At 44.0% G+C, this 24,795-nt stretch overlaps 1 protein-coding gene across 2 annotated transcripts; it reads right to left on the minus strand.

Annotated features, from left to right (window-relative positions):
- Positions 1 to 7: 7 nt before the first annotated feature.
- On the minus strand, positions 8 to 22,855 carry bmp7b (bone morphogenetic protein 7b). Of its 2 annotated transcripts, none has more exons than XM_035159209.2 (7): positions 22,221 to 22,855; positions 7,235 to 7,424; positions 5,704 to 5,852; positions 3,882 to 4,085; positions 2,683 to 2,759; positions 1,686 to 1,796; positions 8 to 1,451 (listed from the first exon to the last, which is right to left on the minus strand). In XM_035159209.2, exons 1-7 carry the CDS (start codon positions 22,618 to 22,620, stop codon positions 1,302 to 1,304), a joined length of 1,281 nt encoding a protein of 426 aa, XP_035015100.1. In that variant the 5' UTR covers positions 22,621 to 22,855; the 3' UTR covers positions 8 to 1,301. The 2 variants fall into 2 exon arrangements, with proteins under 2 accessions (XP_035015100.1, XP_035015098.1); XM_035159207.2 differs by having other exon boundaries at positions 7,235 to 7,427.
- Positions 22,856 to 24,795: the final 1,940 nt, after the last annotated feature.

Genomic DNA, 24,795 nt, shown 5'->3' on the forward strand with positions numbered 1-24,795 from the left:
GCGTGGCTTTGTCGCTTTTCTCCCAGTTTATTGTTGTACCAGTTCAGCAGTTAAACATGTTTGAGATATCGGAGCACAATGTAGAAACAGCTTAGCCAGCTCTCAATAAATAGACTTTTTTTGTTTTTAAATATGACAGATTGTATTACAGCAGAGGAATATAAACCTGAAATTTTTTTTTGCACACAAAATAAGAGGCTTTGAAAAAAATCTCCCTTTTCTCTCAATACTTCCGCTGATTGTTGTGGGTTTTTAAAAACAAACGAAACAAGTGTCAGGTTTATGTAACGACTGGTGAAATATCTCGACATTTCCACAGTTCCAAGTCGTCATAAACTCCCCCCTCTACCCTCAGCGTGAAGCGCACACAGAGAGAGGTGCTTTGAATTGGACCTCCACGTCAAAGTAGTTTCCCATCAACTTTGTTTTCATTTCCTCAGAGTGTGTGTGTACTATCATGTGAAAGAAAACAGGCAGCATTACATACAGGAGAAAACACAAACCCAAGTTACATTTCAGGAAATAAATACACTTCTTGCTTTTTTTCTTTTGTTGAAAAAAAAAATATTTACACAGTATTGTACATATAAGAAATTCAGAACTTCGATCTGGGTCTCTCAGTCATAAAAATATATATATAATAAAAATCTACAGTAAAAGAATGAACTACAATAACAAGTTGTTGAAATAAACAAAATATTGTTGACTGTGAAGGAGTATACAGTACAATCACTGCTTTAAATGTCTTGTATACACAGTAGAAAGCACAAACGTGAGTGTGTGTGTGTGTGTGTGCGTGTTTGTTTGTGCACGTGTGCGTATGTATGTGTGTGTACTTGTGGTGAGGAATCTAAAATTGATTGAAATTCTTGCTCAAGAAAAACAAGAATTTTCTTTTTGTGTCACAGAGTGAAGTTCAGCCTTCGCCCTTTGACACAGTTACACAGAGTGAAGGCTGAAGGCTACAGGCAAAGACGTTTCTCTGGTCATCGCCCTCGAACAGCGCTTGTCCGTCAGTCTGATGCCTCAGAACAAACCTGGAAAATGAGACAAGAACGTTTTCCCGCACAGGAAACTTGTCTTGAACGCTCAGGACCTTCATCAAATGCATGTGAGACGCAGTTTGTTTTGAAATCCATTTTTGGCCTTTATTTATAAAACAGCTTTACGTGTGTGTGTGTGTGTGTGTGTGTGTGTGTGTGTGTGTGTGTGTGTGTGTGTGTGTGTGTGTGTGTGTGTGTGTGTGTGTGTGTGCGTGCGTGGGCATACATGTTGTGTGTCTGTGTGAAGATGCTGAGAGTCTAGTGGCAGCCACAAGCTCTGACCACCATGTTGCGGTATTTCTTGAGGATGACGTTGGAGCTGTCATCAAAGTAGAGCACTGAGATGGCGTGGAGCTGCGTGGGGGCGCAACAAGGCTTCGGGACGGTCTCTGGGTTAATGAAATGAACCTGGGAAAGAGAGAGAGAGAGAGCAAAGTGGTGAACTCATCATTACACCATGAATGAACATGGTCATAAAGCTATTCATCGTACACCTTGAAAAGTTCGACTTTACTGTGTCGACGGCGTTCTTTAAAATACAGTAGTTGCAACATCTGCTGTACTGTCGTGACAGCTGATGAGATGATTAGACTCCAAACATGACTGCTGGGTTTCTTGTTCCCTGCGTATTTGGTTACTCACGAGGGTTTGCACAATGGCGTGGTTTGTGGCGTTCATGTAGGAGTTTAGTGGGAAGGCGCACTCTCCCTCGCAGTAGTACGCCGCGTATCCCTCTGGAGCGATGATCCAGTCCTGATAGTGAGGAGGGAGGCAGAGGTACATTTAGGTTGTGCAGATGGGGAAATGATACAGTGTGATGAAAGCAGAAATGAAGAGATGAAGGAGCAGAGAGTCCAGGTAGCCAGTAAAGTTGGACTCGAGCACCCGAGGACCAAATGTGAGACAGATCTGGTCGTAATACGTCTTTATATGTGTGGACAGATGTTGGTGGTGCAGACTTGGGTTTTATATAAACTTCAGTTATCACATAATCCAGATTTGGGGCGTGCAATCGTACATTTACAAGGGGTACAAGGAAGACAGGGCTTTTTCTGTGTCAATTCTGACTGTTCATGTACAATGCATTATCTTTGTACAGTTATATCTTTGATTCTGACATTGTTTTTTTGAGAATATCACGAGTGCATATTGTCGATTGTTAATTGAGGTATAAATTTACAGCTGCAACTACTAAATATCTTTGTTATCGATTAATCTGCCTGTCATATTCTTGATTAAACTACTAAACGTCCAGCCTATATATTTCTTAAAAAGTTTAAAATTAAATTGTTGTGCTTCTGAATTATTTTCAGGCTTCAGTTTTTTCTGCAGAGCTGCATATGGCCTCAGTATTCTCTATGATCCGCGTAAGAGCCTGTATGTGGCAAAAGTATATGATGCAAAGGAAAGTGACACGATAAATAGACCGTATGTAAAGATATTTTCTCCTTTATTTACACTCTATAACTAATTTGGGCCACAATTTAGTGAACTTTTAGTGACTAAATCAAGTTGAAACTGCAAAAGTCCAGTGGTTATTACACCCTAAACTGTATGTGGGCTGATTGTAGTGTGACGTTCATCGGGATCCTGGGATAAGATCAGAAACCGTCTGAGTTAAGCGTCTTGCTTTGCGTACCTGCCACCCCAGGTCCCTGAAACTGACGTAGAGCTCGTGCTTCTTACACGCCTGCTTCTGATCAGTGCTGCTGTTTTCTGAGGAGAGGGACAGACAGAGAAAGGGACAGACATTCAGAAACATGTGCTATTTTCCCAGTTGAGCGGCAAGATTAACTATTTATCACAGTCAGGCCCCAATTAGGCAGAGATATAGACCAGATCTAAACACAGCGAGAGTTCCCATATGAAGCATTAACATTCAGACAAAGGCTGAAGGAAATCACCTCCAGATACAGCAGCAGTTTGGTAATTGCTTCAAATGAATGGGCCACCCTGCTTAGAAGTCACTCAGCTGGGCTTTGAGTTTCCACTGGCTGAAACAGATGTGCACAAAGAGGAGGCCTGCCACATTTTATATAACTGGAGTCTTTTATTTATTCTCTCTTTTTTCCTCCACGGTCATTTCAGCTTTTCTTTTTACACCATCCATGTGTTAAAGAAAGAATAATCTGTTTTCTATCTAATAGTATTGCTCTCTCTCTCTCTCTCTCTCTCTCTCTCTCTCCCTCTATTCTTCTGGTGACCTCTGGGGCTCTGTGGTACATTAGTTCCTGAGAGCTGTTCACATTGGAAATGATCACGAGCGACTGGTTCTCATCAACCAGTTAAAGACCACTGGTATCCAACGTTCCAAACAGGCTCATTTGGCCCATGTGTTGTGGCCCCGGTTGCCCCACAGCACACCGCAGATGTGTTCTGCCATAAAAGCCTGCGCTGCCTTACCTCCATGCAGGGAACTTGGCCCGGACTCCTCTGTAATGCTCGTGTAAATAAACAAAGACAGCAGAGGGGTATTTGAAGCTCAGGCATTACAGTGTAATGTTTCAGCGCTTCGCATAAACACAGCGCTCACACCTCCAAGACGAATGTGCATCGCATGTTTTGTCGTGCAAGAATCCAATCAATTCCAAAAGCACACTTGTGTTGGACGTGTTGTGTATTTGTGAATGTGTGCCTCATGAATGAGTTCATACTGTATGTGTTGGCCCATGTTCTATGAAAATGTAGATTTTTCTCACATGAACCAACAAGCATCATTCATCTGTGACCCATTCCATGAATTCCTGACGAAGCCAACAAAAGCCAGTTTGAAGCGGGGGCTGGCCCAGTACAGCAGTATACACCAGCACTGACTGTATATACAGTACATACTCATACCTGCAACACTGGCCACTCGGAGTGCCTCTTGGCTCTTTGCCCCCTTGGAGCGGTTGGGGTTACGCTGCTTGGTCCCTGCCGGGGCTGAGCGGATGCTTCGCAGGTGCACCTCAGTTGCTTTGAAGAAGGCCACCATGAAGGGCTGTTTATTCTGAGGCCCACTGCGACCTATCAGCCCCGCCACACGAGGATTGATACTCTCTCCTGCAGGGGGAGAGAACAGTGCAACAGGTGTTATGTCAAAGAAATCCAGATTTTATTCATAAAAGACAACCACTTCTGTCATGTCTTTAATGCTCCGTTCAGTTTTACAAATGAGATTTTCCTCTGTGAATTCCTTTCCCTTTTTCTCATCCCCTCTCCACCTCAACACACTGAACATCAAAGCTTCTCTATCTGCAATTTGTGTGGGTGTGCTCGCGCACGTGCTTGCATGTGCGCGCCAGCAGTTCTCACACAGAAGAATTTCTCTCTCTCTGATCACCGTTTGGTGGTAAATCAAGGCCTCTGGTCGCTGCTGGCGACGGGACGTCCCGTGCGCCTGTCTGTACATGCTCTCCCTTCGTACCCGATCCAACACACAAACACACACTCATGGATACAACCTCCCATACACACCCCTCCCACAGCATGAGAGCAACACAGTGCCTGTTTTTCTCAAGTAACGTGTAACATCCTGCCGTCCTGTGACAGATAATATTCTCTGTTTGTTGATAAACTTTTCCACTGACGAACATCCGAGCCTTGTGATGGTCGAACTCACACTGAGATGTTATCCTTACAATGACGCAGCGTATTTTCTAAATGCCTGCTAATGATGCTGAGGGTACGACGGATGAGTGATGATGAGTGATAAGGAGGAGTGGGGATTCATTTATCTTTGCTGTGTACAGACAAAGAATAAATCACATCATTGTTTGGCCTTCTGCAAACGTCCATGTTTGTTAGATCATATCCAACAATACCCACCCACTGCACATTATACAGTTATATTGGGTCTGTCTAAAGAATATGATAATCTGATGGTTGTGAGGTTTTATAGTACTCTGTAGTTTTTTATGGTTTCAGTGTGGTTCACATCAAAGAAGAAGGCAACTAATTGCATTTACTCCTGTCATAGTACAAAGTCGTGTTCATCTCCATATTTGAAATTGCATCATCTAGTAAGACACTAAGCCAATCTAGAATTACATTGTGCATTTTATATCACAATTTTGTACTTGTAATAAATCCTGAATCATATCATGTTTACTCTGGGTAAATGTTTTTAGTTTATGCTCTTTTAAATCCCTGTTAAAGATTTGTCTTTAGTCTTTTAAACTTTTAACCTCATATTGTACACGGGCTAAAGTAAAATGCATCTCCCTCTAATCTTACTGACTATTTTAATCATTTAGGATGTTTTATACATTTTTTTATTTTACTCTTTTTGCCTTAAGTTCTTCAATGTATGACTTGTAAAGCACCTTATAACTGATCTATATAAATAAAGCTCATAATTATTATTATTTTTAACTGAATTAGCTTCTGTAATTCATCAGTTCATACCATTCACCACAGTGCACCTCAGGTTCAATCTAAAACACAGCTACACATAACAACCCTGCAAATCATTCCTTTGTGAAGCTTATAATTGTTGTTTACACTGTCAGTGGGATACTGGTTAATCTCCATTTGTCTGGTTCCTCATCTCCTCATCTTTGCACCTTGTATTTTCATCCTCTGCAGCGTTCTATCTATGTGCAAAACACATCTCACCAGTCACATTGTCACCTGTAGCCTTCTACATGCTGAGGAATACACTGATCTGAGTGACTCTCACCATTTGTGCTCTCCAGGGCGAGCTGTAGCCCCAGGTTCCTGCCCGGGTTCAGGACCCAGTGGTTACTGGTGGCTGTCACGTCGAACACCAACCAGCCCTCCTCTGCTGCCCAGATCACCCGCGAGTCCAGCAGGAACAGGTCGGACTCTCTGGAGAGGAAGACGACAATAAAAGTTCACACTTGAAGTCAGAGATGAACGTGAGTCAACAGGGATTATGTGCACGATTACAAAAGATAGGTTGGAACCACGTGACAGAGTGTAAAGCTAAGTGACCGAAGCGCAAAGCAAAGTAATGGAGGGGAGAGAGGGAGTCAGCAGAGTGTGACGGAGTGAAACAAAGAGAGAGAGAGAGAGATGGAGCAAGGAAGCAAGTCAGGGAGGGAGGTGGGGAGAGAGGGCTCCAGATGGTGAGGCCCAGGGGAACACTTCGTTTTCTTAATTGACAATAATGGCTTTATAAACGACCAGTCCTTTCATACACTATACGCAGTCCATCACTGGCTGGAATTTTGTGGCAGAGCCAGAAAGCCAAAGAGAGAGAGAGAGAGAGAGAGAGAGAGAGAGAGAGAGAGAGAGAGAGAGAGAGAGAAAAAACACAGCTGTGAAAAACTGTGTGAAAACTAGTGAGTGAAACAGGGCATGTCAAAGTCAGTCCCACTGTCCACCAGTGAACTCTGGATTTTCCACTCGTCTGCCATTGAAGACTCAAATCTCTTGTTCTTGATGTATCCCAACCTATTTTGTGACTGGGTAGATCGTGTGTCACGGAGCTCTGGTTCATTCATGTACCCAGGCCCGTCTCTGGCAAAGGAATAAATGACTGTGTTGTTCCCTCTGGACAACAGAAACCTTCAGGAGGGGTCGAGGAGAGTAGGACACTGTGACATATACACATCTTCAGGATGAGCCACATGGAGAACGTGGGGCCAAATGTGGAGAACTGCAATTTATGGTCTTTACTGACAAATATGTTGATTTATTGTGGATGCTGGGTCACTGGGACATTTGAATAGAGCTGTTACGCCTGAGCTTTTTTAACCATGTCAAATAAGCTGCTGTGAAAAAGACATGAAATAAAGACAAAAAAAGTTTAAGAAATTAGAACCTGCAAATGTTTGTACTTTGTTCTGAATAAATAAATTAAACAGTCAGTCGTACAGACGATAAAGAGACAAAATCCCGCCAGCAGTTCTGTGATTTGTAGGACTGATTGAAATGCAGGTGTGTGGTTATTAATGAAATCTGACAAATTGTGACCTAATGATGTTGTGAGATGAAATGTTAAGGGATCAATAAAGTTGTTTCAGTTAATCCTGCGGGGGACTTTCAAGTTTGAACCTAACTCAATGACAAAAGAAAAAAAACAAATGTCAACTTCATTTTGGGAACAGGTGGTGGATTGACTGAATGGTTGTTACTTAATTTTATGTTGATTGACTGATTAATCAATCAAACAATCACTTCCCATATAGTCCAGACAGTCACTGCTTAACAACATGAGGGAAATAAAACCACAAACCAGTACCCACCTATCGGAGTGTTCCTCCAACACCTGGTAGATGCTGATGCGGAAGGTCTCGTTATCGTAACGCTCGTGGATGAAGTCTTTGTAGATGCGAAACTCAGCAGCAGTGACCGCCTCCCCCTCTGGGATCCGCGAGAGGTCAAATCTGAACTCTCTGTGATGCCGGCGCACTGGGAGGAATTCCTTGTCGTGCTCTACTGCGAAAAAATAAAACGTAAAAATGAAATACATTTGTCTCATCGTGTGTCTGCAGTGTACAGAGGATGCTGTTTCCATTCACGTGAGCTGGTCTGCATGCTCCCTTTAATCAGCAGAGACGTTAAAATGTCTGCAGGGAGACACAGAGGGGTCATGTGACTTCATATAAGCTTTATGTTTGGTGTCCAGTCTCCCATGGATACAAAACACATGTTTGCAACAAAAAAAAGGTAGAAAACAAATGTCTTTTCCTCTCAGGTTCTTTACTCTTGTTAGCGGGGAGCTGACATAGCCTGACAGACTCTGGATCAGCCCCAGATTAAACACATCTATAGATGTGCACTACATATGTTGGTCTATGATTGAAACATTCATGAGGGCTAGCACTAGAAGCGATGCATCTGGTGCACACTGGGCCATGATAGAGAGAAGCAGGCGGCCTCTGACAGTTTTATGAGCCCCCTTTCTTCTCCTTCTCTTCCTCTCAGAGCCCCAGAGAGTCGTCCAGTCTGCCCTTCATCTGGTTCTCATGAGTTGGGGCTACATGTTTGGTGTACCCCCATCCCCATCGCCTCCTCTGTCTTCATCCCCACACCTCGGCTTTCCAACCCCCACTGTACCCCCAAGACGTGCCCCACCTGACCCTGCTCCTCTCATGTCCCAGCAGGACATCCCAGGGGTCAGCGGCTTGTCTCTCATCATCTCCTTGCTCTCCTTCCACCTCCAACTTTATCAACTGTCAGACAGACCCCCCACATGTACACAGAGCAATACATAGACAAACAGATAGATAAACACAAACTCTAAAGTGCCCAAAATAACTTAAAATCACTTATAAACTTGGAAAAAAAACATGAAATCAATATATTATATAGCCACACCACAGTGGCATTTCAAACTGTTTTTAATCTTGTCCTCTTTCTATGAAATTCCCTAAAAATGTTTTAATCCATTAATAGAATTGAATAACAACAAATTGAATAACTGATTCATTTTTAAGGAGAAAATTAAACTACATCTCATGTGGTTTTCAGGTGTAGATATCCTCTTTCTCTCAATTGAGATATTATTAATTGGTAAATTAAAAAACTGATAATAAATAAATAATAAATTAGCATAGCAATTTGTTTGGTAAAAATATATATGAATATGAATATAAACTCATTGTAAATTGATATTTCTTGGCTAGGGGCTAACAAGCAATTTAAAGACACCCCCCTCGTGTTTGGGATGACATGAAACAGTCCACAATAACACTCTGGAAGACTTAATCAGTTAATCAATAATCAAATGAATCTCTCACTGTCTTCATACAGTTAGATATCAACCACATCCCCTGCAGGGCTGAGTCACAGCTGGGTTACAGAGGAAAGACCCCCTCCTGCATCCATCCGTCCACCATCCATTGTTGCTCAACATCTCTTTATCAGGGTCCACGGCCTCCATGGCTCTGAGCCACGACTTTGGCAGGAGAACAACAAGTCCCTGGATCTTTGCAAAGCCGTCAACACGCTAACACATCAGCGGACAAATACACACACACACACATGCGCAAAAGGCAAAGCAATTACAACGGCAACAACAAAATACAAATAAACAACAAATATGAGTCAAACAAATCTCAGATGACAACATACTTGTTCTGCACCAGCTGTCAGTAATAGAAGTGTGCAATGATGCAAATGTTATGCATGTTTCCCCGCACACATGTGGTTTTATTTCTTTCAGGACACACATCGTCCTTCTTATGCAGTTCTCCCCGTGCACTCTCCTCTACATCCCCTTTTGTTGACGTCTCTATTAAACCCAGTTGCTGAAGGACATGATACAAAGGCAGCTCTGTGAAATGATTGGCCGGAGCAGGAGTAAAAGAAAGGATCTAATTACTCTTCAATGAGGGACAGCTCTGCACTCTGTTGGCCATTAGATGGCCTTGCTTTAGGCGGCCATTGTCCTCCATCTGCTCCGGGCACACACTGGACTGCTTTGAAAAGCTGCTCGACTCTTCCTGAAAACAATTGGAGTTCAAGGTTACGTGGACTTCACTGTAGACCTTTTATCAATTCAGCATCACTTCCTCCAACCACCCCCGCTTATTTATTACACTTGTACCAATCCTGCGCTGTGGACCACTCCGTCAATAAGGTCTTTCATCAAGAACTCAGCCTCCAAGTCGCACTTTACATCGTGCAGCTGAACAAGCCTGAAGCTCATGGGAGTTCACTGTGTGCTCACCCCACACCCAACACTCTACAGTTGCCCAGAGGTTCGTAAACATTTTTCCGCTTATCACCCTTGAAAACAAAATGTTGGATTGCTTGTTGTTGCTGTTTGATGAATGGGTTGCTTATTTGAATCATCTAAGACCAAATGAGGTGAACAGAATCAATATTTCAGAAGGAAAACTAGAATGCCGCTTTCTCCTGCCAAGGCCCAACAACTCAAGACCAAATCTGACAGGTTTATATGGAGATACTTCAATAACTATTGAATATGGATATATAAACTCTTGCTATCCTACTGAATTGGCATTATCTTAGCTACACATACGTGATAGTTACAGGTTTCTGTCCCTCTCTGTAACCGCAGAGAGTCTATGTCCATATGAAACCACATTGAAATCCATGTGCCTAAATCTATGAAAATCAGCTGAAAACCCAACTGACAAACTAAGTGACAGGGGTAAAAACATGACCTCTTTAGGAGAGCAAAAAATGTGTCTCAAATAAATGTTATCTTTCATATTCCTTCAATCATCCTGTGACCATCTTGTGTGATTTATCTTGCATGAGGTTGGGAAACACTGTTGGAGCCTGCAAGGCCTGGAGCAGCATAACAGGACACAGCGTACAACAAAGTAAGGGCTACCATTCTCATTTTATTATCCTTCCAGGAAACAATTACTTCATGTTTTCTCTCACACATTTTAGATTTTTCCATCCTACCTCTCCTGCTCCGGGGCCTGCTTATTCTTCCATCACACCAGGGACCTGTCCCTCCTCCCGTAGCCATGTGCAGGTGCGCTCCCTCCCGTGAGGACGCCAGAGCATCCGTCCGCCCCTTCACTGTTAAACCTCTTTATCATTGCATGTGAGAACAGCTGGATGCTTCTGTTCAACTCCCACGCTAACTATTTCTATCACATCGCTTTCCATTTCCACTGCTCAAAGCATGAATTTCATCGTGTACGCTTTTAGAGAAACTGAGCGCAGCCATGATTCTGCCATGGTCCTTTCTTTCACTTTCTCTCACAGGCCATTACAGCAAGATGGCAGTCATTAGATGAGGGGAAGACGCACAGTTAAAGCCAAGCTGGAGCGTTTATGACTTCCTCCGGGAGGAAGTGAGTAGCCATCGCCCCACCTGTGTCACACAAATGCACTCACCACAAACATGGCAAACACACCCTCTCATACCATGTGAGCCCTTCATTTGGAGTAGCCAGCTTCCTGATCGGTTGCTGCACCACACATGGAAACACACACACACACACACACACACACACACACACACACACACACACACACACACACACACACACACACACACACACACACACACACACACACACACACACACACACACACACACACTATCACAAAGTATTTCCTGTGAAGTGAATAGTCTTGTGCGTCACACACAATCATTATGGGTTTCTGTAATCCATAATTAGAGATGCAACAACACACACACACATGCAAAGAGACACACACACACACACGCACGCACACACACATGCACAAACATCACAAACACGTGCACATGTACAGTGAGCTTCTTTTATCATTGGGTCTGATTGCTCTTCACACAAAGTGCTGACGATGCACAGTTATCCCACATCATTTCACTCATGCGAGCCACACACGTGCACAGCAGCACACATCAGAGATGTCGGGATGATGATGAGTGCTCCATCCCTCAGATCTACCAGGCACCTGGTAACCAGAGGGTTACCGATCAAACACTGTGCTAGCCTCTCAAGATGTATGTTTCCCTGCTGGGTGCACGGACTCCTTCTCCACTATCGAGTGTTACTTGCTAAAAGCCAAAACAGAAGATAATCAAGAGTGATTTAAGGTTTACTACTACTTTCTAAAGTGTTAATATAATGTTGTATTTCTAAAACACTGGAAATGAATCAAACACTGTGCTACTCAGTTCCTTGTGTTGTCCATTGACTGTCTATCCAACCAATAAGTATTTGGTAGGTGTAGCCAAAGCCTTTATTCCTGTTTGAATGAACATTGAACACCAACACTGCAGTTTGAACCCCACAATCCCACATTCACTGTTTTGCTGGAAAAACTCATGAAAGTTTGTTTAACAAAAAAATGTCCTAAACTATTAACCGAACATGTTTGGAAATCAAAATAATTGAATGGACACAACAGTTTTTAAACGATGTTGCACACCCATACACTGTGTGGACTTTGACCTATTAAAGTTTCACGTCTACAATCAGAACAATTGGGCTCGAGAGTGACAGACAAACTGATAAAATCCAAAATTTATGAGAAACCAGAATGTTAGTTTTGGGGATTTCATTGAATTTGACAGCAACTATCAAATATTACCAAATATACTTCAACTCCTGTTTTGTCTCTTCTTGTAAATCCCTCCCTCCCTCTCTTTCTTCTCTTTTCCCTCCTTAATCCCCTTCCCCCTCTCCTACCGGGCCTGCGGACCCAAGACACTTCTCCGACACCTCAGGCTCCGGAGCAGCAGCAGACAGATCTGACGGCTCGAATTAGCCCAAGTGTCTGTTCGCCGCTCTCACACCCCTCGGTCCCACCTTGCACGCTTCCGCTGCTCAGCGGGGGTGAGGGCTGGGGGGAGTTCACCCCTGGCACCGCTCTCACTTCTCAAAAGCGACGGCTTAAGCTTTGCCCCCCCCATCCCCTCCCGTCTCCCACCTTTAGTTCCCTTGAGTTAATTGTGCTACCACTATCTGCCTCCCTGTAGAGGCCATTAACTCCAACGACACACCTGATACCCAAAGACACAGGGAAAGTGTCCAATCAGATGATTTAATGATGGGATCTGAATGTCCGTGAAAGCTACTGTAACACTAAATAGACTTGTGCAAATTTGATTGATAAACTAAAATGATCAGTCTCTTTCTACTGCTTTTACTCAAACAGTAAGTTAACGACAGAACTGGGAACAAGTAAGTCATAGTTTCCATAAGCTACAGGAGAGAGGGGAAGAAAAAACGAGTGCAAGCGAGGGGCAGATTCTCAAGATGTTTATCCTATAAAGAGAGAGGAGGGTTTGATCTCTTGGGTACCGGGTGAGCGCCCACAGTAGGGCGATTACAACGTTAGGAAACATCCTGCCCACTGGCGACTACTGATGACATCATGGCTGTGTGATGTATTTATACTGCTGCGGGGCCTGACAGCCCCGGCTCCCTGGGAAAGGGTCAGTGGCATTTCATGCTATAACTTACGGTTAACGATCATTAACTCGCCGCAGTTTTTCGGCATGTGCGCGCAATCATGTACGCAAGCCTCTGAGCCTGTGTGCACGCAGAAGCAATAACCACAGGAAGAAGAGTCTTTACATTTATGATTTGTGGTCAAACCAATCTTTTCCGAGTTCTCCGGCCCGAAGGTCATCTAGAGGTCTGAGACTGTACTCGCAGCAGCTTTGTTAACCTCTCTCTCGCCCTCTCACTGCAGCCATCGCTGCCCTCTACACTCATAAACTGTAGTGCTGGGTTCCAGCTCACGCTTCACTGGGCATCATGGACCAGAGATTTCTACTGGATATGGAACAGCGTGGAGCTCAGAGGAATGTATCTGTCTGTAAAGCCTCTCTTTGCCCTTTACAGAGCACCCAGGCAGCAGCTGTGTCCAATGGTCTGTTCATCCCAATTACAAGAATCCAGATTTTTTTCATTTACCTTCACTCTGTTGATAGCTTTGGTTTAAATGAAAGTTTGGTCATTTTGGGGAAATAAACTTTAGAGTAGGAAAGTTAGATGAGAAGATCAATGCCAGACTCGCATCTGTTGAATGTGAATCTGTGACTGGCTAACTGGGCTTAGCACAAAGTCTGAAAACAGGGGGAGGCAGCTTGCCTCCATCCAAAAGTAACAAAATCCACCTACCGACATCTACACAACTCACAAATTAACAAGCTATATCTTGTTTATTTAATCTGTACAAAGACAAAGGGAAAAAAAGGCAATTCACAGGGGATTTATTTGCTGGACTAGTTCTTGGCGGGTCACCAGTTGAGACTCCAATAAGTTACTGCTGCTTCATATTCACGTGAGAGTCATATCAATTTATCGCTCTGCAAAAAAAACAAATAAACACATTTCTCAAATGTTTTGAGATTTACATCTCTGAGATTTTTGCAGCCAGTCCAGCTACTACAATACCCATGAGCCCACTGCTATGGAGAGGAAGTGAGCCAGAGGTGTGAATCAGAGGAGCTTTGTTGTTGTTGTTGCAGCTGTTTCAGAAAATGTGGAACCGGTATCACTGAATTCAACTTAAAAGTTTGCAGAATTAAAAGTGAACTGATTTAATCTGTAGGTTATAAAATCAACAGTGTAATGTTTAATCTGCCCTAAAGTCAGTGATTGTGATTCCCCCTCAACCAGTTTTCATGCCAAGATCCACAGCTTTGCGTCACATAACGGTATCTATAGGAAAAATTGGAATTTAATGGGAATGGAATTTAATTTGTTTAATTTTAATTGTTTTATTTATATATTATACTTTATATTTCTATTGTTGATTCTTTATATTTTGAACCTTTACTTCACTCTAAGCCAAACTGGTGAATCTAAGGTAAGGGTAAAATAATATATAATATATAATCTAATCTAATTATATAATAAAACATAATAATTCTTCTTCTTAAATTGAAGTTACAACAACATGACAATTTTATGAAGAAAAGGCTTTTGTTGATCCGAGACACAATCAGCAAAAGAGAGCACGAGCGCCATGAGTACTTGAGCAGATGTATTTTAAGTTTAAATATAAAGTGGGTAATTAACCATTGAAATGAAGAAAACAGGAGAAAATAGACAAAATAACTGGGTTGAGATAGACCAGTTAAAAAAATGCTAACCGCAACACAGAACCACCGGCAACCAGAGTGTTAGAGCTTGAGTTGTTCTTGATTTTGACGTCAACATTTACATTTTAACCGCAAACGTATACCAGTTCTAAATATCATTCGATGGTCTGCTTGATTACTGATAATCAATATCCGCTCTGAAATGAACGTTTGAAGTAAATCAGTCAACTCCCAGTCTGAAGATGCCTCACAGCGACTGAAGGTCCTGCGGGACAAATTGAGTCATCTCGAAAATTGGAACTGAGGCATCATTATGTTCCCTCAGAAGTCTGCCAAGAGAGACTGTGCATTACTGAGAGGCAACAGTGACAACAAAGAAACCACATCCTAAATCTTCAGCGGTCATTGTTCTGCGGTGTGATGCAACGTGCCGAGAGACAGGGATGAAGGGGTGCAGACAGATGTGTGCCAAGCAGCGAGGGATGTTCCTCCGCGCTAATGCCACTGTGACCATCTGCACTTCCCCTTAGCTGCCGGATAAAGCAACTCAAGAGACGTGAAACCACAGCCTTTCAGTTTCCCCCACTCAGTCTTCCCCTCATCCCCTTGTTTTTTATGTTCTTTAATTTCGTGGCCACAGGGGCCACACCCTCCCCGACCAGCCAAGCCACCTCTTATTATAGACCTCAGGAAAATGCACATACAATATGCACATCGGCACAAACAGATTTTCCGGTGTCTACAGAGAACTTGTGTAATTTCCTCCTGCATCCCAAAGCAGCATCTTGTGACGGGCACTTTGGCACTCGGATTTTAACCGCTTGTTTATTTTCTTTCATTACAGCTCATTTCTTTTTTTAAATAAACTAAATATCTGTAGAGGAAACACAGCTGCACACTCACCAAAACAAATACCATAGTAACCTGCCACATGCAATTCATATTCCATGGTGCACATACGCAATATTTCATCACTTCTCATAAAAAAAAAAAAAACTTGCGTACAGTTGTTGCTTGGCTTTTACAAGCTTTGATTTGGCTGTCGGAGCCTGGTGAGGAATCTGGTCAGTATTACGAGCTTCCGCTAACGCAACCTTCCGCGAGGAGAACTAACACACAGTGCAGCTGGTGACTGGGCAGGGTAGGTGGCTTTAAAATAGTGTTTTACGATGCACAAACACCACCATCACTGCACTAACAAGAAAGTTCTGAGGCACATTATGTTCCCACAAGGAAAAGGAATAATGAGAGAAATGGACTGGGTTTAACGAAATGCACAACGTGCACTCTTTATCAACCTTCCGACTCTATTCTCCTTTTCTTTCTGTCTCTTCCTGCTCCTCTCATCTCATTCCTCCTCTCCCCTCTGATCTGTCAGTGCCCCAGTACCAAGCAAAGAGGACTGTATTTGTTTTTGCAGCAGCGGAGCTGTTGGTCCCAGGATCTCTGGCTGTGCTCTGGCCCACATCTGCTCTCTCAGCTTCACTGCTTGGTACCTTGGTACATGGAAGTGCAGGGGAGTCGTATTTGCTGCCGGTCACTGATAAGCCCAGGCCAAAGTAATCCAGATGAAAGAGAAGTAGCTGAATGTGAAGAAATATCATGCATTCTGTTATTCGTTGAACTTTTCAGAATTCCGCTTCTCTCACATGCAGTTTGCAGTGGTCGCATGTTGTCTGAGCGACAAATCATATGAGTTTACCACAAAATTGGAGTTCTGAGGGATAGAAAGAAAAACAGAAAACGTCAGGGCAATAGAGGGAAATTATTAGAAAAACTCAAACGAGTCCAGCATTCCTGGCAATGTAGAAGCTCCGTCCATCATTGAAGCCGAGCGTTCAGAACAGAGCGCCTGCTGCTTAGTACATCTGGGCCTTTTGACCACTCGCCACACTGTCAAGTCCCACCCGCAGTGTGTTTCATCATCTCTCCCAGCAAGTGCCTCGGCCTTGCCAAGAGCACAGAGGCTCTGCTATGTACGTCCAGATGTCATTCTGGACTGCTGGGTTCAACAGGTGAATCAGGGAGATAAGTGGAAAACAACACGACTTTCTAGAATCTTGCCAGCTAAGTAAAGTTGGGTGACGCTTATGACAGGAGAGATTCTTTGTCTCCATTTGTGGCATTTATTCAAAAAACACTTATCCTCGACAGAATGCATCAAACGGCGGACAGCATTAAGAGAAATTACCTGACAGGAAGGCAGGGTTATCTGTACCAAGTTGTACATTCCTGTGCTTCTGCTCGCTCCCTGTCCAGCAGAAGGCAATAAAACATGCACTCAATAACACTAATTAGCTCCAGAAGCATTCCTTTTGGGCAAAAAAAACGTGTATGCGCGTTTCTCTCCACACATGTATGCATGCGTGCCTGTGCTTTCCATCCACTGGGAGTGTATACAGAAGCGCTTACATAAATCTACAGGAGGGAAAGCAGCATGCTAACAGCACGGACAGGCTACATGCACAGAGGAATGACGGGACTTCCAACACATGCACATTTCGGGAAAGCAGCTTCTGGTGGAAGCTGGAGTGACGAGGACAAATCCGTCAAATCAACATTCAGCGGTGAACAAGAAGGACAAATAAGACTGTGTGTGTGTGTTTATGGCAGAGATGAGTGAGAGGTGAAGTAGTGAGACAGGGAAAGCAGTGTTTTGGGTTCAGAGAGAGTGTGTGTGTGGATGTATATGTGTAGATGTGTGAGAGAAAGGTGGGGAGTAGAAAAACACACAGAAGAACTTGAGAAAGTGTTGAAATGTTTTATGTCTGGGAGCGCAGGAGGTTCAAACCTCTGGAGGTGAGGGCCAGAGCTGGAGGCTGGAGACTAAACACCCCACAACACTACTGGGACCATAGGATAACTAACTAATTAAAACGAGGAGGCCAGTGCTGATAATCAATTCTGTTGGTTCAGGGAGAGCAGGGAGGGACATATGGTATCAGGTGGTCCTGAGTGTGGGATGGATTGGAGACCGGGGCAGACGGGATGGTGGAGGTCGAGATGAGGGGACTTGTTGGACTCTGAACAGATAAAGTTTCACTGCACAGCTGCATTGGCGTGCAGACAGAGGGAAACATCTGTATTAACCTCAGCATCACGGGCAGCCCGCTGTGGAGAGGAATGCAAGGAGCAATAGAGAGAAGGGTGGGGAAAGCTATGAGTATTTGAGATATTGGAGTTATTCGCTTAAAATTAAACATATGGACCACTATCAGCTATAAAACCAGAGCTGCGTGCCTCGCACATAACTGTAGTGTGACACAACGGCCTCTGAGCCTGCAGCCGTGTGTGTGTGTGTGTGTGTGTGTGTGTGTGTGTGTGTGTGTGTGTGTGTGTGTGTGTGTGTGTGTGTGTGTGTGTGTGTGTGTGTGTGTGTGTGTGTGTGTGTGTGTGTGTGTGTGTGTGTGTGTGTGTGTGTGTGTGTAAGCCGGTCACACAATGTTGTCTAAAAAGCTAATAAACCCAAACTAATTTCTCCGTTAGCCACCTCCCTTCTCTGCTCTGCGTTGCCTTCCCATTAACACATTCTCTAAGAGCTGGCAGACGACCGTGTGGCAGCTCCTGTGGGCGTGGACGGTGGGCCATGAATGGTGGAGGGCCAGGTGGTGCCCTGACGGGTCACCAAGGTAACGCATAGGATAATTACCCACTAGTGCACTGACTCACTCAGCACGCCAAGTCTGTGCGATACCTCTTCCTTCAATGATCACAGCCTCAAGTCTCTATTTAAATATAGGCAGAGCTTTAACGTGAAACACAACACGACCACTACGTGCAACACCGTGGCTGGAACTGGGCGAGATAATGACTGTGACCCAAATGTTACATATTGAAACAATGAGAGAACGAAAACCTGGGAACTTTGTTTGTTTACCGTTTTTCAACCCTTTCAATGTATCACATCTGGTGCCGATCAACAGCAGCACAACACTGAACAATTAAAGGACCCGTGTGTAGGATCTAGTGGTGAAGTTGCAAATTGCATCCAACTGAAGAGCTCTCATGTCTCCTGCCACTTCCAAGTACACCCTATACGTAAAAAGAATCTCAAAGGCTCAAGAACCAGGACTTGGTTTGTCCATTCTGGGCTACAGTAGAAATGTCGGGGAGGACCAGCTCCTGATGAAGATATAAAGAGCTCATTCTAAAGTAATAAAACACAATGATTATTTGTTTCAGGTGATTATAAACTAATGAAAATATTTCCTCTCTACTAACAGATCACCTCCTACACACTGGACCTTTAAAAGCACATAGGGTTGTTTTTCAATGGTTTGATATTTGTTCCTTTTTTAGATGCTTTTATTTTATGGCAGCAGGCACAAAAGCTGGACTTGGAAACCATCATGATATTAGTTATGATATTCTATGACACTGACAAACATACATACAAATCCTTATATGGTAAATGTATCACTTGTGAAAACTGTGTTACTGTTATGCAAAATCCTTAAATGGGTCAGAGTAAAATGTCAACAACAAATGTTTTCACCAACTCTGTGACTGCTCATAGATTTGCAATGTGAAAAGATAAGTATGGTGATATACGACATACTTTTTATCGTCAACAAATACTGTTTAACATAGAAAATGTGTATTACAGTAACCTGCAGCTGAAAACAGACGCCAGGATTTCTTGCTGCTGTGAACACGTCTGTGCAGAGAACCTCCTGCTGCCTTGTGCATGTGTAGGTCATGTCTGAAAACGGCTTAAGATTCTCCTGAATGCAGGTAAACCACTGTGTTGATTTATTACCTAGTCCTAAAGTATATGTACACACACACAAACACACATGCACACACACACACACACACGCACACACGCACACACACACACACACACACACACACACACACACACACACACACACACACACACACACACACACACACAGTTGGAATGTAGTGTTGCCTCTTTTCCTCCTACTCACTAAAGGTTAAGTTAATCAACACAGGATTTCGTGAGAAGAGGAGAAATCAGGACGCTCTGACTCACATATACCTCATGATAACCTTTTACAGTAAAAGACTATAAACAGCGGCCCCCTTCATAAACACAGGTGATGATGTTGCCACTGTTTCAGTCATCCAGGATGCGAATAGCAGACGTTCAAGTCACAGCCTTTTCCTGTGGTCCGGGAAGAGTAAACGGGCACGATGAGTGTTTGTGCGTGTGCCTGGATGGCAGCGTTTGACTGGCTGGTGTCTGAGGGAGAAGCTTAACTGAACTGTAGCTCGGCAAAGGCCAACGCAGAGGCCAAAAGCCCTGGAAGCTGTGGTTTGTTAAGGAGGAAATGACTTAATTCCTGGTGGCTCAGGGTTATTGCTGGCAGAGACCACTGGGATTCAATTAAATAACTGTGGCTAGAGATAGATAGAGAAAGAGACAGATGGATAAGGATAGATAGAAGGATAGATAGATGAATAGAAGACAGACAGATTTGTTGGGGTATGATCATAACATGTCCAGCACACGCCCAGCGCCTGTGTGACCTGTGTTGTGTGTAACGGTGTAAATTATGACCGATGCTGTAAGCCATTTACACAGCTGGCCTTTTAAACTGGAGTGACTCAGCGAGAGGACGTCCCTGGCCTGGGGTCTGTCCCAAAGCCCACACCCACCCTGACTGGCTGCACTGGAGTCTGCAGCACTCACACACACACACACAATGTGACAACAAGGAAAAAGGGCTAATAACATTTTTAGATCATATCATTACTAAGATAATTAAGTGGCTAATAACACTGAGATATGTTCTGTTTGCACTTCTAACTAGATGGGTAGCTCTGGACTTTAGCTCGATGACGTAAATAGAAAGTAGAACGAATCATCTAAATAAAATTACAAACCAGTGCTGCAATAACAAAACAAAACCACAATGAGCAATACGTTGAGAGGAAGGGATTTGGAGAGGAAATGGTGAATCCCGTCATGGAAATCTCTGAGTCCATCTCCCTCTCATGTGAAGGGTAATGAAACAGCATATATCTGCTGTTTTAAATTAAGCTGCCTGGATGTAAGTTTGATGGTATCACATAAGACTCGGGGGCGAAGGGGGTGACCTGACAATGAACTCTGCTGAGAGATGCGACACATGGCAGATAGCTCACACCCAATGACACACACCTGCTTCATATATGGATAACACTAATTTGTTAAAGATTCTCTACAACTGACGTGACCTATCTTTGTTTTACTTTGCTTTGAGTGTCGTCCTTGCAAAAGCAGTGGACCCCCAGATCCCTTCCTCTCTCTCTCAAAAGCTCCCTTCCTTCTTGTCGGCTCACTGCAGCCCTGGCCCTTGACTTTGCGAGGCCCTTGACTTTTGCGAGTCTCTGCGGTCAAATCCATCTGTGTCACAGCCTGTCAAAAATAGTCACAATGCAGCAGCTCCCACAGTAATTACACAGTGCATTGGAGGAACCAGTGTCACCTCCCTCTCTCTTGCCAAGACGCTCCAACAATGATCTTTCCAGGATTGAATTTAAACTCCAGAGTCCTTGCGAAAATTCACCAAGACTCGGTTGGTTTGCACACATTTAAATAGCACATATGCCTGCGGAGAATGTCATAATACTGCATCAGTCGTTTTGGGCAGAGGAAAAGTATCTACTCATCTGGAGCATTTGCTGGGACTGAATAATTTGTTGAGCAAAAATATATTTATAATAGTGTGTATATGTATCTGTGAACCTGACACCACCTGCTAATGTTATTATTGATTATTTACCCTTGATAACCACTGAGTGTTGCCGGCGGCTGTAAAATAGACCAAGACAGCTCACATTCGATAAACATGCTGATTAGATACACACAAAGGGGCACAGAACAACATTTGACAGCCAACAATTTAAAAAACTAAATTATTCTATTGGTGTGAAGTGCATCATACAACATAACTACTCCTTGAATGACCAAAACTGACTCAACTAAACTCAGATCATCATTATTTTGTGCTCTGTCTACAGGCACGTCTCCAGATCGGAGAGAAGGGAGCAACCAGTGCACTTTGAACCCATTCTGATGTTGACTTACTCATTCTTTAGATAACACGTGGTTGACCGATTAACTGCCCGGCTGGTCTGTCATACGCAGACCCAGTACCTGAACATTAGCTGGCTGCAGTGCACAGCTGTTTGACAGAGAGGGAGGCTGGAATGTGACACTCCTTGGTATTAGCTGAATAACTGTGTCTTGTCGTAAAAGTAGCTGCATGTAAACATGGTTATTGTGCTGTTGTCCTGTGTGTGCATGCAGGTGCAGCATCAGAAAAAATACATGTGGTGTAACAAGTTAAAAGGTCACTGGAGTGATACTTTCACTCTGGACACACAGATGAGTGTAATGCTCATGGTGAGGGTCTGAAAAACCAGGAAGAGATGGAACAAGTACAGGGCAATACTTTCATCCTCCCTTGTGGTGAATGATAAAAAACATTTAGGTGATAATTTGTCAACAGCTTCAGAAACTTTAAAACACTAAACTATACTTAATGTTTGGGGACTTCGTGTGTATTTGAGGCTATCAAAACTAATTATCTAATCATAACATGTGCAAATGTAGTACTTCTAGTACTTCTAGAAGAACTGAAATGACTGGACTGACAATGAGTGCGCAATATTCACTTCAGTGGCCTTAATTGTTGACATAAATTAAGGCCACTGAATTTATCCTCCAGGGGCTTTTTGCTGCATTGAATTAAGTGTTTTAGTTTCTGGTCACACAAACAGGGAAAGAACAAGGAGCCTACCTAAATTGACAAAGCTCATCACCATGTCTGCATCGTTTAAGAAGTTGTTGTCTTGCAGGCTGGCTATCGGGGGCCCCTGGGTGGTGAAGACGGGCTTGTAGGGGTATGAGTATCTGTCCTCGTCCCCCTCTGTGGACATGGCGTTGTACAGGTCCAACATAAACATCGGGGCGGCGTTGTGCTTTCCGTGGAGGTGGGGTCGCGGCCGGTGCGGCAGCCCCAGGATCGACAGGATCTCCCGCTGCATCTCTCTGCGCTCCTGGCTCTTCAGTCGACGGTGGATGAAGCTGGAGTGGAACTCGTTGTCCAGAGTAAAGTTCGTAAAGGCGGTATCCGCCAGGACGCAGTAGCTCCACACCAAGAGCAACGCGGGAGCCCGTCTGTCCCAAATCGGTGCCATTGGTACTTGTGCGTAATTGCGCCCAGCTCTGCTCGCCGAAACTCTGGGAAATGGATATTGAACTTTTAGCAACAGGTAGCCTGTGTTCAATATCCAAAGTCAGTTACGGACCCTCATGTTGAGGGAAGTACTCCCGAAAGAACCATCAACCTAACCCCGAGACCTCTTTATTGATTGGCTCTCTGGGCAGATTGTGTTCGCGTGGACTTTTATCCTCATCCAGCCTGTGGTGCAGCCTGCAACTGCAGAGAGGAGGCTGCTTCACCGGGAGAGACACGAACACGTTCCGTAGAGGAGGCGCTGTGAGGATGGGAGGAGCAGGGGAGAGAGGGGGTAGTAGAGAGAGAGAGAGAGAGAGAGAGAGAGAGAGAGAGAGAGAGAGAGGTGCCTGTCTAATGGAGAACTAACTCTTCCTTTGTTATCAGTTGTAGAAAGGCTTGAGGCAACATGTGCAAATAGAAAAAGGATTGTTCTGAAATTTGTATCATCATACTTCAGTTTATTAAAAAGCACATTTTGTCAGTTGCACCTTTTGTCTTTTCCTTTCCCACAATTCCGAGTTCCTGAGTGGATTCAACGACGGCAGATGTGCAGTGACAATAGGCCTTTTCAGAGTTGGTTTGCATATGGAAAATAATTTTCACAGAATAATTGTTTGCCCGTGCGAGTGAAAAACTTCAAGGGAGAGGTTGCAATGCTGTCAAATCTGCAGGTGCGCCATCTGAACGCCTTGGGTCATGTGGTCGTGAGCGCTATAAGTCAGTTGACCTTTGATGTCAGAGAGGCAGCATAACAGCCGCACAACTGCCATTTCATGCTGCATTTTTGCAGACATCCAATCTTTTTATCCCCACCGCTGGAGCAGGAAGTTTGTGACAAAGGCGGCGGTGCACAGGCGGAGCACAGACATGCGAAGGAGGGGTGCAGATGTTTGGCAGCTGCTCCATCCCTCCATCTGCCCCCCTGGCCCCAGCACCTCTTAAACACCACACTTTAATGGAACGCTCCTGACCCTCTTGTACAGCTCCGCTCTCACTGACAGAGACGGAGGGATCTCAGATGGTCCCTGCACCAACGGCCGCTTTAGCCCGACAGACCTCCTAAAACTTTTTCACTACACAGAGAGTGGTGTTGTAAAAGCTCTGGTCGGTTGATGTGTTTTAGGGCTACAGCTTGCCAGGTGATTTTTATGACAGTAAAATTAGACTTCAATGGCACAGCGAGAGCGGCTGCCAGACGGCTTGAGCTATGATTGCAAACAGAGGAGGGGAGGAAAAGAGGCAGAGAATGTCTTGGGGTATTCTACACTTAGCTCACCTTCCTGCCCATTTAATGTGGTTGTTCTTGTCTTCAAAGGCGTTCCACTACTCTTTTTCCAATGACAGTTCAACATGGCTTAAAGCCTGAAAGCTCCCATGGGCTGCCACTACTCATTCTGTATATCTAATCCTCTATTTGCTTTTCAATGGCCTTTCAGTAGTAGCCTGTAACATATAAACATTTCTATCCGGTGCCTCAGATAGAATCAGCTAATGGCCGCAGGTGTTTACATTACAGCAGTTTCCGACAAGGGACTTGAAAGGCTCTTGGTTTTAGCTCTAACTATACATCTTCCTCTCTCTCTCACTTTCTAGCCCCTTTCTCTCATTGTCTCATGCTGTTGCTCTCTTGCCCGTGCTTTAAGGTTGGTGAGGTAAAACCCCCCGGTGGTCCTCCAACAACCCCCAACCTTCAGCTCAGTTTGTGCCCAGAGACGAGCGGACGATCCTGGGCAGGACAATAGGAACAGACCCCCCTTTGTTTTTGCCTCCATGGGCCTAGTGACAGTCACAGTAAACAGTGGGCACAGGCTGAGGCCAGGCTGGGTGAGCTGCACTGAGGGGCCTTTGACAAGGAGAGCGAAAGCAGAAAAGCAGGACAAATAGTCTTTGAACCTTCTGTCAAAGACACACACATGGAGAACAAACTGTGGAAATAATAGTCGGAAAATCTCGCAGTTATCTCACAATTAACTCAATATTTTCTCAAGGTTCTATAAAAACAACAGGTTAATTACTGTACCATTACATTCAAGCAATGAATAAAACTTTAAAAGAGAGTTGACACTTTTTCCCCAACAGGACCACTATACATACAGCTATCAAATTATTCCATGAGGGGAACAGCTTCTTAAAA

Source organism: Hippoglossus stenolepis, chromosome 6 (assembly GCF_022539355.2).
Source record: "Hippoglossus stenolepis isolate QCI-W04-F060 chromosome 6, HSTE1.2, whole genome shotgun sequence".
In the NCBI taxonomy this organism is placed as follows: domain Eukaryota; kingdom Metazoa; phylum Chordata; class Actinopteri; order Pleuronectiformes; family Pleuronectidae; genus Hippoglossus; species Hippoglossus stenolepis.

Coding starts and splice junctions, on each gene's coding strand:
- bmp7b (XM_035159207.2), bottom strand. CDS start 22,620: ATGGCACCGATTTGGGACAGACGGGCTCCCGCGTTGCTCTTGGTGTGG. Junction 4,086..5,703: donor CGCCCTGGAGAGCACAAATG/GTGAGAGTCACT, acceptor CTCCCCCTGCAG/GAGAGAGTATCAATCCTCGT. Junction 1,797..2,682: donor TCAGGGACCTGGGGTGGCAG/GTACGCAAAGCA, acceptor CCTCACTATCAG/GACTGGATCATCGCTCCAGA.